This window comes from Lepus europaeus, chromosome 10, assembly GCF_033115175.1.
Source record: "Lepus europaeus isolate LE1 chromosome 10, mLepTim1.pri, whole genome shotgun sequence".
NCBI lineage: Eukaryota > Metazoa > Chordata > Mammalia > Lagomorpha > Leporidae > Lepus > Lepus europaeus.
The window spans coordinates 108,922,355-108,936,735 of NC_084836.1; the positions used below are offsets into that span (position 1 = coordinate 108,922,355).

General features: G+C 48.7%; 1 protein-coding gene across 1 annotated transcript in view; it reads right to left on the reverse strand.

Annotated features, from left to right (window-relative positions):
* Positions 1–2,046: 2,046 nt before the first annotated feature.
* PTPRT (protein tyrosine phosphatase receptor type T) overlaps positions 2,047–14,381 on the reverse strand; it is a 787,789-nt gene continuing 775,454 nt past the window's right edge. Inside the window, exons 28-31 of the mRNA XM_062202558.1 lie at positions 6,944–7,069; positions 5,950–6,113; positions 2,930–3,065; positions 2,047–2,100 (exon numbers count right to left, since the gene is read on the reverse strand). Of these exons, the coding sequence (XP_062058542.1) occupies positions 2,047–2,100; positions 2,930–3,065; positions 5,950–6,113; positions 6,944–7,069 (480 nt within the window). The remainder of the gene's footprint in view (positions 2,101–2,929; positions 3,066–5,949; positions 6,114–6,943; positions 7,070–14,381) is intronic.

The following is a 14,381-nucleotide window of genomic DNA, read 5'->3' on the forward strand; positions in this document are numbered from 1 at the left end:
TAAGCTCCAGCTGGGCTGTCTGCACACTGGACTGCCCCTGCCAGTGCATTTGCACACCTCTTTGCCATTGCATGTATTGATCTCTTGCCTGAGTCTTTTTTTTTTCCTATCGAGGCCCAGCTGGAGTAGATGTCACCTCCTCTAGGAAGCCTTAGGCAGAGCGAGTTTCTCTTGCATGCAGCACAATCCACCACTTTTGTACTTGGTTCAATTCCCCTAGTACTCAGTGAGCTTACAAAGACAAACACTGTGCCTTATTGAATTCTGTGCCACTCATGCCCTGTTTTGGACTAGACCAGCCTCCAAGATGGAGTTTCTTAAATCCCAGTCCCCTTGAGACTGTCAGATAGCATGCCTAAGACTAGCTAGAGAGTGTCCCTGGCTGGCCCCTCCCAGCTGGAGGGAACAGGAGAATTGTTTTCACTAGGAAATTAGATGAGACTAGCTTTCCTGGGGAGCCAGGAATGACTTACTCAAATATATCTGAAGTTCTGGGCTTCCCAGAAGAACTGGCATCAGAAAGAAAGAATTAAATTTCCATTCATGGAGTTTTCTTTTCAAAAGAAAACTGGCTGTATTTTTCCTCCATAAACTAATTGCTTGGCTGAGAAAGGGTGTAGAAAACAGCACGGGGAAGGATTTTTGCCACCACCTGCCTTTTTGGAACTGAGGACGGTGTCTCTGTTCAGTTGGAAAACAGAGATAAGAGATTAATGGCTCTTTCCAGGGGGTACTGGAGGCCATGGGAGATGTCACCTAGAAGGTGCCCAGCAAGGGACTTAGCAAACGTTGGTTCTCTGTCATTGAATCATCCATACTTTGGTTAGGGCCCTAGAGCCACAGGGCTAATCTCACTCTCGCTATTTTAAACCAAAGTATCATTGGGTCAATGATGGCCTTTTCCAAGATGGCAGCTGAGTTTCTCTAGGAAGGAGGTTGGATTTGAAGACCCAGATTTAGAAAAAGCTAGTGCTGTAACTGCCCCGGGAACCAAGGGAACATCTCCAAACAATCCCATGCTATTCCAGGGTAGACTTTTCAGGGCACTGCCAGGGAGATAGGCCCAAGGTACAGATTCAACTCTCGTCCCTTTTATGACGAGAGAGACGAGGTTTCACACACACCCCAAAAGGAAGTTTCTTTTCACATACACTTGGCAAAATAATCAATTCTTATCTTACTCATTCTTCCCAAAAGAAGCTACCCACCAAGAGACACAGATTACATTGCATGTGCTGGCCAGAGCCTTGTACCAGGAAGGTGGTATTTTTACAAAGACAAGGAGGAGCAGTTAGTTTCCTCCAGCTCCATCCCCTCCAACTAATCACAAGCAAGCAAACAGAACCTTTATCGTAGAGTGCTGTGGGCACAGCAGGCTAGCCAGTGAACGACAGAAGGTCAGGGCCTGAGCTGGGGAGTGGTACAGGATGGTAGTGGGCCAAGCCCCATGCAAGTTAGGTGTGAGGATGAGGGTCCTCTGCCTATGGCCTAGGGAGCATCCTGAGGTCACACTGACCCAGGCTGGCAGGTGTCCAGTGCCAGAAGCCTCTGAAGGAGGTTGCAGAGGGCAGCAGAACAGTGACCTCAAGAACCCTAATCTTTTCCACAGCAGCACGGACGAGTAGAAAACTTGTCTCCTCCACTCCTAAGGAGAGGGAGGGCAGGGAGTTGCTGGCCAGCCTCCCACTCCCCAGCACCTGCACAGTCAGCTTGCCATGAGATTCACAAACTCAGAAAGAACAAAAGCAAGAGGTCTGGGAACCAGAAATCTGGGGCCTTGCTTGTGGGTGGACTTCAGCTTGGGCCCAACTGTGGCTGGTCAGGTAGGGAGGGGAAGCCTGGGCCTCTCCCAGCTGCATTGCCCAGAGCTGCAGGAGACCGCCTAGAAGGCACAGAGCTCACTGCAGAACATGGGACCACCAGTCTTCTCCTGGGAGTTGGGCAGGGTTGCCAGCTCCACGCTCCTGGGCCCAGTCACTGCCATTCACAGAAAAGGGGGCTTGCCCGCAACAGCCTCGACTCCAGCAGGTTCTCCATCTCACTGGGCTAGAAGGAGCTTAAATATTCCAGTGCCACCTCGTATACAAATTTATACTGTTCCTGAGAGGAGAAGACGAGAGAGAACGGGGGAGGAAAGAGAAAATGCATTCGCGTTAGGTATAGAGACTTCAGAGAAAACGTCATGTACATCCGCACGGAAAATCAATTCAAAAGCATCCACGTGTGGACATCCTGCAAAGGTCTGCCTATGTCTAGCCAGGCTTTCTCGAATGTTCATGTGAGATCCTGCTACCCTTTTTACCATTTTTTACATCAGTGCTTCTCAAATTTTGATATGCACACAAAGCGACCAGGGATATCTTTTAGAAATGCAGGTTATGATGCAGCAGATCTGGGACTGGGACTCAAGATTCTAACAAGACCCTAGGGGATGCTGCTGCTGCTCTGTGGTCCTCACTTTGAGTTGGACCTCATTGGAGTAACATTTCGCTCTGAGTAGGGTATGAAGGCTCTTAAATTTGGTTGTGCATGGTCTGTCTCCACCATTGTATCAGATCTCATGTAGGCTGTGCCTCCCTACTCTTCCTCTCCACACTGTCCTGATTCAATGCTTTATACTACTGAAAACATACTTCACACTCTACTAATCCAGAATCCCTTCTTTTAAGCCTGAATCAGTGAGACTTTCCTAAGGAACAGGCATCAGATGTGCCAGGATTAATATTTGGATTCCCCAGCAGGGAAGGAAAGTCAGAGGGATTAGAAGTTGTTGGGAATGTCAGACAACAGTGCAGGCAAAGGGCATAGGCTGTAGGTACTCAGTGAGCACCTAGCTACCGAGGGTTTCTACTATTTGATGTCATTTCTTAAGGTCCAGGGAACTACAGTGAGCTCCTGGATGTTGGAGATCAGTTCCTGGAACACTCACCAGGGTCTCCACCATGTTGGATTTGTTGTTGCGCAATGTTTTCACAATGTGGAACACATCGATGATGTTTTGCTGCTGGATCATCTCACACACGCTGCAGATAGCACAGAAGGTTCCACTGCGGCCTCCCCCATTTCTAAACACAGAGTGAAGAGATTAGCCACATTCCTGGTTGCTCCTCCCACAGGTACCTGCTGATCGTAAAGCTGCATCCAAGTAGTGGGGACTCTGCCATGGCACAGGTAGGGGAAGGCAGTGGGGGAAAGCTTTAGTCTGAGCCATGAGTTATGATTTGAATCCCATCTGTGCCATTGACTTGCTTTGACCTGCTTACTTCCCCTATTAGATGACCCTTGAGAGTTCAAGTAGCTTGATCTCCTTGGTTCTGTAGGAACGTGACCGTTACCCATGGCACATTGACCCAATCTCCAGGGCAGGGTGAAAGTATGCCTTTGTACACTTGGTTCTTGTCTGAAAGGATGCTATGGGTCCATCTACACACCCAGTGAGTACAATGGCAGTTTACAGGTGGTTTTTCCCTGTAGTTCTTCACATATTTCACGAAGGCCAGCAATATTCTGTTAGCCTAGGGCCAGCCAGCTCAGGCCTAGGGCCAGGGCTGGGGTGGGCCTGAGCCATGCTATCCTGAAATGACTTGTGTGACTTGGTTTAAGCAAGGCCCCAGTGATCTTAAGTGTAGAGGGAGAGTGCTCTTGGAAGGGCCATTCTTCTGTTATGCCTTCCTTCCTCCATTATTCCATAAGATATCTTCATGGAAACGCCCCTCAAATGCTTTATACTGAGTTCCCTTAGGAGTATGTCTGACTTGTAGCTCCTGGGCATGTTGCCAAGAGCAACTAATGATTTCATTTAATGACCTGAGTCTAAAAAACATCTGGATGGAAACTAAGGCACTCAGTCAACCTCCCAGATGGTTTCTCTAAAAGACAGTCAATGACCAGATGTTTCGAGTACAGTAGCCTTCCACGTGCTAGCCAGTGCCTGCATCTCCGCATCCGTGATGGTATCAGACCTGCGAGGATGCCAAGGACCCTGCTGGTAGAAGGCACTCTGTGCTTTCCTCTGGCCCACACCACTCGTCATCTTGATTAGAAGGACATGGATAAAAAGATATCCCTGCCAAAAAAAGCAGGCAAAAAAAAAAAAAAAAAACATGAGAGAGGGAGGAAGGAAGGGAGGAGGGACCTTCTAGAAGGAGGGCTCAGTATTTTCTCAAGAGGAAGAGGTTGATTGGATGCAGGGATCCGAAGGCCCTGTGGAGTGAGAACCTGCAGAGACAGATGTGGTTCTGTGCTAATGGTGGGGTCACTTGAATGAGTGGGAGGGAATTGGAGGAAACAGGGATTAGGGATCAGCTGCCACTTTCTGGGAGATGAACCGAGCCAGCTTGGCTTGGACGACATGACGTCACCCATCAATCCGACACAGGACACCACACCGTATTTTGCTGGACCCCTGTCTGAGAGTCGTGTCTCTTGGGAAGGGAGTTCCGCTACAGGTGGTGGTTGTTAAGCTCTGAGTGTGCTCGTGCTTGCATGTGTGTTTGTGTATGTGTGTGCATGTACAGGTATGCATGGATGTTTAACCTTGTTTAAGTTCTGCCACTTTTTTTGGACATGTGTGCATCCACCCATTTGAAAGAGGGGAACAATGAGCTAATTTTGTGAAGACAAGCTCAGCCCTGAGGTCATGACATGTTACTAATGCCTCTACTAGCTCCAAAACATTCTTATTATCATCGTTTAAATTTGCTTCACACACGTTTTAAAGAGGGAGGCCTTTGTCAGCTGCTTCTCCTCAAACCGTTTAAGTTCTAGGAAGCAAAGAGCATGGCTGTGACTCCAACCTCCTGTCCCCAGATGTGATGCCTGCAGCTCTGTTACAAGGATCTGAGATCCCTGCAGAACCCTCTCTGATCCTGTTATATTCTCATGGTTGCCTCACTGACACTTGCCATCTTTAAGTAATCATGTTTACAATATCTGCATATTGGCAACCATGATGCTGTTGGTGTTGGTGGATAAACTGTTTCTATATTCTAGCTGCTTCCTGCCAAAGTCTGGTAGAGTTTAAAGATGACCTAACTCAACACACACCATGGACAGATGAGGAAACTGAGGCTCACAAAGTTTATTCTTCTTGATGTTGCGCAGCCTGTCAGCCACAGCTCTCTGGGTACTGATCTCTACCTCACATGATGAATTAGGGTCCATTGGATTGGGTCATTCCAAGACAGAAGGTAAAGACTCCAGTTCATCCCAGTAAAAGAGATAAAAACACTGGTCTTGAGCCCAGTGTACCTTGGGAAGGAGTTCCCAGGCCCCTTAACTCCATCTGTCAATCTCAGGGCAGTGCCTCCCCATCATGTTCTCTGCGCACCTGTGCTTCAGGAGGCAGACACAGTGGACAAGGACTTTGCCAACAGGCAGTATTGGTCAATGGGGGCACATTAGCTTAGAGTCCAGTAAATGCAAACCACAGCTCCTCTCCTGACTACCGGTCCCTTTACCCTGTGCTGTTGGCTTCATTTTCTCACTATACAATGATAACATCTACCTTGTAAATAGAATGAGGCAATTCATTTAAAATGTCTGACTTTAAGGAAGCTCTGACCGTACCTTCCCTTTGCATCTTCAGGAAATAATAGAGGAGACTCTAGTAAAGGGGAACCACTTTGTCCCAAGCTTCTTTGGGACTGGCTGGACCCTACTAGAGGGTGGGATTTTCCTTCCTATTGGGGAATGGGCGAGGGGTCTACCACCACCTCCATGTTATATAGCTGTAATATGTCATGTAAGAGTAGTTCAGGCCAACAGCCAGAAACCTCATCCCAATAAAGGATGCAATTCCCTGGGTGACACTGCCACCGATCTTCAAGGGGTATTGAGGTGTGGCACAGCTGGGCTTGCCGAGGACTGGTGTCTGGGGTTAGCAGCATCCTCAAGGATGCTCTCGCACCCACCATTCTGTGGCTGTGGAGTCACCTCCATAGTACTCACAGGCAGTGGACCACAGTGCGTCCCTCTCTCCCGTCGTACTGCTCCTGCCACTTCTCCAGCCGTCGGACCACTTTGAGTAGAGAGCGCTTGGAGGGAGGCGTGTCTCTGTAGGCAGGCCAGCCTATGTACTGGAGGTGCTGGACTATACGATACCCATCCTGTGGCTGAGAAGAGACAGGCTGTTAGGCTGTTTTGTTGAGGATGCTTGGGGCTGCGAGCCCTCTGGATTCCCTGGGGACTGTAGCATTGCAGTGGTAGACAGACCAAATGAGGGACCAAATGGGAGCCCCAGCTTGTCACCATCCCTATACCTGTACCTTTTGTGCACACTGCTTCTCCTACCATGGCTATCCTATCTAGAAAACTCATCAGTCTTCAAAACTCAATTCAAATATATCCCTTTGTTTAGGAAAGCTTTCCTGATGCTACTGGTCGGAGTTCCTCTCTCTCCCTGAGGCTCATGTGCCTGAACACATTTCTTCTTCCCTCGGGGAATGAATACTGAGGGTAAGGTCTGAGTAGGTAAGGTCAGTAGAGACAAACAGCTACCACTCCCTGGATTGCTAATCCGCCTCCAACACTCCACCACCCAGCCAGTGAAAATCACCATGGAAGCAACCAATTATTTTTCCTCATAGTGTTTTTCACGGCATAGCCTAAAGCTTACAAGATCCAATCAACAGCTGTACCAACCCATGCCAAAACAGTGTGACACGGTGGGGAAGAGCTAATGTCTGGGAAGTTTTGTCTACATGGTAGCAAGTGCATCAGGAAACAGGCAGATGGCAGGCTGGATGTCGCACTTGGCATCGGTGTGTGTTGGAGTCACTGCTGGGTCTGGAGCCGGAACAGCAAAGGCATTACTTCCCCAAGGAAGAGATTATCAGGAGAGCATAACACAGACTCTGGGCTGTCTCAGTGGGATCCTCCCCCTGCAGGCACCATCTGTTTGGGGGAGGAGGGGCATGGAAAGCAACAGAGGCCGTATACTCACCCGAGCCATGTTACAGATCCGGAATATTCTGTGGATGATGTCCTCGTCAATGTCTGCAGAGACGAACTCCACCTGGATTGGCCCGTAGCACCCAGATGTCTTCTCAGGCCAGTACTGCATGCAGAGCTGGAATAGGGAAAGAGGTCACAAGGGGCGAGGTCAGGCTCATTTGTCATCAAACCTTTCTTAGTGCCAGCAGGACACACGGGCTGGAAAGGTAGAGTATTATATAGAGATTCAGACTCAGCTTCTCCTTTGGGGAGCAGCCGCCTAGTTTTGGTTGTTGAAGCATCAAGCCTCTGATCACAGAAACACTGGGCTTAAAAACATTCGCTCTGCTGATTTCAAACCATCTGTAAGGTGTGCTGGGCCCCAGGCTCCTCCTCTGTACAAGGGAGAGAACATCTACCTGAAGTGCCACAATCAGGATGAGATACAGCACTCGCAGGGAGGGCCAGCTGCAATCACGTTTTCCTTCACCACGTGCATGGGACAGACTTTCCCATTCCAGGAAAATCTACTCGGGGCTCCCTAAGGATCAGATCAGGACGGCTTGGGTACAACTCCAGGTTCTGCTGTTAACTAGTTGTATAACCCAGGCCTCAGTGTTATGGTACATAAAATGGGGGGGGGGGGGGACTTGGGCTTCTCTCGAACCAGAAGATAGTTGTCTGAGAGATCATGCCATGGTCTTTCCTGCTTTTCTGGCTGAGAGCAAACGGCAGTTCATCTAAGACGGTGCTTCTCGGTCACAGGCTGTTTTATCTCCAAGGAGACGACTGCCAAGGTTTGGGGACATTTTTGGTTTTCACTTTTGGGAGTTGATATAGGCAGCCAGTGAGTAGAAACCATAGGAAAGCCCCTCCCCACCCCCCCAGAGTAACCTGGCCTCAAAATAGCAATAGTGCAGAGACAGACCCGATTCTCGAATAAATTGTTTCTTACGTTTATGAATCTCTTCAAGGGTGTGACCCTGCAGGGAGAGGCAAGGCACATTCTCTCACATTCCAGGTCCCCAGGGGACATGGAGATGGAGCCTGCCCAGGTCCCAGCCTCTCCAGGTTGCAGTCTTGCCATTAGAGGTTAACTGAGCATTCTGAGCAAGCATGTCTGTGGCAGTGGGGCCAATCACAGGGTTCTCACAGCTGGTAATCATCTGCTACTGAGCTTACAATGATGACAACAGAGGAGAGTTAACTTTGGGGTTACAGACTTGCTAGGGACCACTGTGACACGGACAGAGGCCTTGCGTCGGGATTACCCTCCCTCTCTACGGTTTGCCAGAAGACATAGCTGAGAATCCCCAAGGCTCCCGAGAGCAGCTTGAGATGAGTGTCTCATTGGTGGGGTCTGCCCTGGGTCTCTACTGAGCTTACAGACAAGGAGTCAGACTGACAGAGGTGGTGACTGGACGGTGGTGGCTTCCTCTTGGAGCCCTCACAGAGGCAGGGTCTTCATGGATGGGAAAGATTGTTCTCCCCTTCCTTAATGAAAACCGCCAATTCACTCTTGGAAGTCATGCAAACATGTCTTTTCTCTTTCTCTTAGAACTAGGAATTCAAAGGCAGAGCAGGGAAAGAGGGAGGCTGGGAGGAGAAAATCACATCTCCTACCTTTCTTAGTGTGGAGCCCAAAATTCCAGCGTAGCAATAACATCCTCCAGTTTATAGCAGTGGGAGGCAGAGATGGCCCAAAGGCCAATTCTAGCCAGCACCTGCTTTTGTAAATACAGTTTTACTGAATCCCAGCCCCACTTAATCATTTATATATATTGCCATGATTGCTTTGGGGGAGACAGGGACCACCCAGTCTACAGAACCTATGATATTTCATATTTGGCCCTTTATAGAAGTGTATTCTATAGAATTGCTTGAGAATAAAGGAAATGATTCATGTACATAAAGCCCTTAGCACGGTGGCAGGCATGGAATACAGAGTCGCTGAATTCCAGTGATTCATATTGTTACTAAGTCCCTCAGTGCTCGCCACTACCATCCATGGCTAATATGCAGGCCCTCCCTGACATCCCATAAACTCGTTGTACATGGGAAATATAATGCATTTAATCCAGATGCCCTGCTGACTGCCCTAGCTTAGCAACCAGTAGCCTCTTGGTTGTTTCCTGTCATGAATGCATAAGCCAGCATCATACAGAGTATTGGTAAGCCTGGGAAACAGGCAAAATTCAAAATCTGGAGAATGATTTCAGCTGAATGAACATCACTTTTGTCCCATCATAAAGTTGAAAAATTGTTTAAGTCAAACCTTCATAAGTCAGGGGACCGTCTGTATATAAATTTGAAGACTTGGTCTTATCACCCCTCCTAAATAGCAAAGACATGCAAGGTTAAGTTTCATAATGCAATGGTGCCTTGCTTTCCCATCCTCTCCATCAGGGGTTAATGGAGCATACTGAGCAGGGAGATATGAGTGTGGGTGTGCAGGGGAGTGGGGCCTATCACAGGGTCCTCCATGGCTGGACAGTCCCCTCCTGCTGAGCTGTGCAATGATGACAAATCCACAATTTGAACTTCATTTCTCTTTGCCATTGGCTCTTCCGGCTTGCAACCTTCACAGTAATGAAGGACTGGTACAGATAAGACCATGGCTGGCCAGAGAAATCAGAATTAATCAGAACTGCCCATTTTTTAAAAAACTGCCTTTATCGCCGGTATTGGATTTAGCCTTGCCAGAGGTTGGCTGTGATCCTGACATGAGGTGCAAGAATCTGAGGCATCAGGGAAAGTCTATTACCCCAATATTTTCAGTCTGGAGAGAATGTGGAATGATTTGTCTCTTTTAATAAGATTTCCAGACCAATTTCTCAAGCTAATAGGTTCTCCTATGTTTCAAACAAGACTCCTATATTTTGGGACATTTCTCTGCATTTGATTTTCCAGGTCATTCTCCCATAATGCCCAAAGGGCTGGGGAAGGCTGCCGGGTCCTTCTAGTCCTAAATCAGAGTCACCCTCTCACTTGAGTACCCTAATTTGTGAAACCACATTGGCAGCAGTGTGGGTGACATGCAGCCAGGTGATGTGTGGGCAGATGTGGTGTTTTTGTTGCCAAGGACTGTTAGGGTTTCCCCACTGCCTATGACACCACACAAAACCTAGCCACGGGAAATGAGAGAAAGAAGTGGGGCTGGGTAGGAGTCAGTGTTCTGTTCCCAGTGGCCCTTTGGAGTTCATAAAGGAGTCTCCTCACCCAGAAATGTCCTCTATGCTTTAGCACAACATGGTCCTGGTGTCCAAATGCTGGGGTTGCAGCTGAGTGGGGCACTGCTGTTTTGGCCTGACTATGTAGCAAAGCAAAAGGTGGGGAAATGCATTGGGGTTCCTGCTTGCAGAGGTCTGGGTTCAAATCCGAGTCATCACTTTCCAGATGAATGCCTTGCCCATTCACTTAGATTCTCCATGTGTTATGAGTGGCTTTGAATTCTATGCCTACTTAGCACAGGAATCTGTATCTAGTGATTCTCAATACTAGCAAGCTGTCATTGTTAGGCAGTGTAGGGAAGGGTTACTCAGAACAAGATGGATAACATGAAGGCTTTTCCTTCTTCACTCAGCAGCCTTATGAACATTTTCCCTTTAGGGTAATAACCAAGGGACTTCTCTTGTGAAAATGCCTCGGGTCATGGACACAGAGACAGAGACCTGTGCACTGTTGTTGAGGAGCCAGAAAGTAAAAAAGGGAGGTTCAGAGAGTCATGGAGTCATTGCAGGGCAGAAGGTGAGTCACTGTGAGCCTGCTCCTCCCCTTCTAAATAATCTACAAACATAGAATAGCCTAGCCAAGCTCAGTGTGCACGCAAACCAGTGTGGAACTGAGTTTTGCTCCCTATGTGACCCAGAAAGGGAACCAGAACCACATGCATGGATGGAGGAGCCAGGCGACGGGCATCTAAGCATCAGCAGCTTACAGAACTCTCAGAAGAGAATCTTATGGTTTGTTGAGACCTTGGAAATCGGGGCCACAGGGCCCAGATGATCCCAAGGGCATGCAACCCATACGTGCAGTGCAACCTTGGCATTTTCTGCCTTAGGAAACTTTAGAAGTTGGTTGTCTCCAATGACAGATCCAAGTTCTTTAGCCTTGAGTCTGAACCAAGTGGCTCCTCCAACCTACTCTCCTGCTGGCGTCCCCAACTCCTTTCTTCCCCAGTGGTCTGTGCCGTGTGGCATTGCTTTCCACCACACACACCAACAGGTTGCCGTGATGACCACACCTGGGAGGGGAAGCCCCCCAGCTGTTGATGATGATTTAGGAATGGTCATGCATCTTCCAGAAGAGCAGAAAACCTTTTGCCACTTATTGTCAGGATGAGTTAAACCAAGCAAAAGCCATGGGGCCCGTGTGGATGGCCGTGAAACAGCTGCCATACATTATTCCACCTAGTGATCACCACTGCTGTTTGGGCCATGAAAAGATGTCCTTCGGGAGTGCAAGTTCATGCGTGAAATGTAACAAATGCAGAGGCAGCCTCCCTCATTAAACATCTTTTTCTTGCTGATGGAAACAGAAAGCTTGTTAGTCGCTGGAATAAACATGTGCTGATAAATTGAACGAAAACTAGCAGACAGGCCTATTCCTGCAATAAACGATTTCAAAGCATCTTTCAGTGCACTGAGGATACAATGGCAATGCCAAGGAGTATCACAGCCTCAAAGGCGCAGGCCTCTACTTACCAAGGACCTTGTGATTCATGGAGGGGTGGGGACAATTAATCTCTGGCCACTTAAAGGTGAAGTGATTTAGTATTTTTAAGAGAGAGTCACCGGAATTGGTTTTAAAATTCAGGTTAGTGATCATAAAATTTATTTAACCAGATCCTATAAAGAGCCAGACATCTATAATTGGCTCTGACAATGTGGGTGGGGCTAATAGGAAGGAAGGGGTAGAGAGAGAGAGAGACTCACAGTCAGTAATGAATGCCCATTCACACTTCTCTCCGTAATTCACTATCTCAAAAGCCCCATGAAACGGTGATATGATGTCCACGTGCTGGGGGGAAAGGGTGGGAGAACTTACTCCTAATGCTGCTGCATCAGGTTTGTCTCCAGAAGGATGGGAGTTCAGGAAAATACCTACGGAAGAGTCTTAATGGGGTGGGAGGCAAGGCTCATGGCAAGTGTCAGCAAGAGACAAGGAGGAGACTTGGTAGAGAAAGCAGCAACTTTTAGGGAGAGGGTGGCCCAGCCAGAGCAGCAGGAGCAAGAGCAGAGGAAGGTGGGCAAACATAGTTTGGGCAGCGGGGGAGGGGAAGGTGCTGGCCAGGACTGAGGAGCTGAGGCCGGTGTTGTGTTCAGCCTACGCCATGAGCATTCCTGGGATGTGAACCCCACGTGGTCCCCACTGACATCTCTGCTGGAACTTGGAAGTGAACGTGAGAATAGGACCCTCTTGGGATTCCCAGAAATCTTGGGGATTGGACATTGGGCTTTGCCACAGGATGGGGAACAGGGGGTAGAGCCATTTTATTTAAATGCTCAAAGCCAGACAAATCTTGGCTGACCTCTGGATGACACAAATCTAACGGAGGACACCCCTGAGATTTGGAAAAGAAAACTGGCTCTGCGCAGCACAGCAAGGAAGTGGCAAAGCTAGACCTGAGCTCAGGTCTCTGCCCTGACTTCGGATTCCTCTGTTACGCCATTATTCCCGTGGGGACAGAGACTTGCAAAGTCAGACGTGAGGCTGGCTGAGACACAGGGTGGGCACATTCCGCGTGTTTGGCTCGCACGTCAGCACAAGCCGAGATAAAAGCAGGGATATCCGTGCTTGCTATTTGCCCTGCAGGCACAATGATAGGAAAAAGGCACCTCGGAAATAGCACCCCCGAGTCTCCCTTGGGAGGATGAGGGGCTTGCATCTCTCACTTTCAGCAGCTTTCACTTCCATGGGAATACATCATAGCCTTCCCTTTATTCTCGCAACCAGCCTCGCCTTTCCACCGGACTTTGGATCGCCTGATCTCTCATGCTTTCCACAGTGCGAGCTTCAGAACTGGCAGCTCAGTTCCAGTGCCAGCTGCGGGATCGTGTTTGTTTCAAAGGAAACAAGGAAACATCTCTGCCTGTTCCACCTACTCAGGGGCCAACAGATCAGTGATTGGCAGGCACTGGGGCTTGGAAATCCCATTGTTAGACAATGGCAGAAATCTTCACCTGCTGTGGCAGGAGGGTCTGGGCAAAAGGCGGTGATGGGCCTCAGTTTCCTGACCTGCACAATGAACTTGGTAGTCTCTAAAGTAGGGTCTAAGTGAGCAGGAGAAGCCAATATGCTCTTGCCAAAGCCTTTGGAAACCAGAGGAGGAGAAGGGGCAGGTCAGGCTGTTGTCCTGGAGGGAAAGACATCAGCTCTCGGGCTTTGGGCTAGAATCAGAGTATCTCATGTGTTAGTTCTGTGCGTGGCCTGTAGATCCGAAGTTCAGTGAGTTAAGTCCATAAGAACATATAAGAAAATTAACTCATCAGTAGAGTTTGAGAAACAAGAGCAAGAAGGGAAGACATGGGGAATACTGAAAGGTGTTTGAAGGATAGCTGGATTATAAAATCTCAAAGATTCAAGCAAGGTAAATGGTGCTTCCTGGAATCAGTGACCAGTAAGATAGTGAGAAATGCAGGGTACACTCCAACTGCAGCCCAAGTAACAAGCAAGCCGTGTAGTCAGGACAAGCTGAAGCACTAGCGCTTGTGTGGAAGCCAGCAAATGGAGGCTGGGTCTCACTGATTCCCAAACCCGAATCCAGGAAGATGGGGTGGTGGTATCCTGCTGGATTCCTCTGTGGCTGTGCCTCGAGCTTGAGGGAAATGGGACACATCCCTGGACGCGGTCTCCTCCATCCCTTTTGCTTTGTGCTCAGCTTCTTCCTGCCCCACAAAGGTCTGGGAGGGGATGATTCCAGCGAAGCATAATTGCATCCTGTCTGCTCTGAGAGACCTGGGGGGAGTCACTTCAACAGCGTCATTTCTTCATGGGGATGGGGAGATTTTTGTGCCTCTCTTGTTCTCTGTCACATGTAGGTATGTGTCTGTCACGTGGTAGGTTCTCAATCAATGTATATTGTATGCTGATGAATGAGTGAATGAGGCCCAGAAACCTGCTCCTTGACCTTTGAAAGGCCTCCCTCTGGGCTGGCGAGATGGCCTCGGTAGGTGAAGTGGGCCTTCATTGCCTCCTCGGCACTCCGCCTTCTGCTCTCTTATGGCCTTGCCTTTGGACTCTGAGTGCAATGTGGGTTTCTCCAGCTTGAACCACTTTCCATTCCAACACTGAATGCCGAGTCTAGCTCTTTCCATCATTTCTGTCTCACACCCTCCCCTGGCTGTGATGCTTATTATCTCGGGTCTGAATTACTTTTTATTTCCATGGCTGCTGGAACAACTACCACAAATTCAGTGGCTTAGAACAACCCAGATCTATAGTTGGAC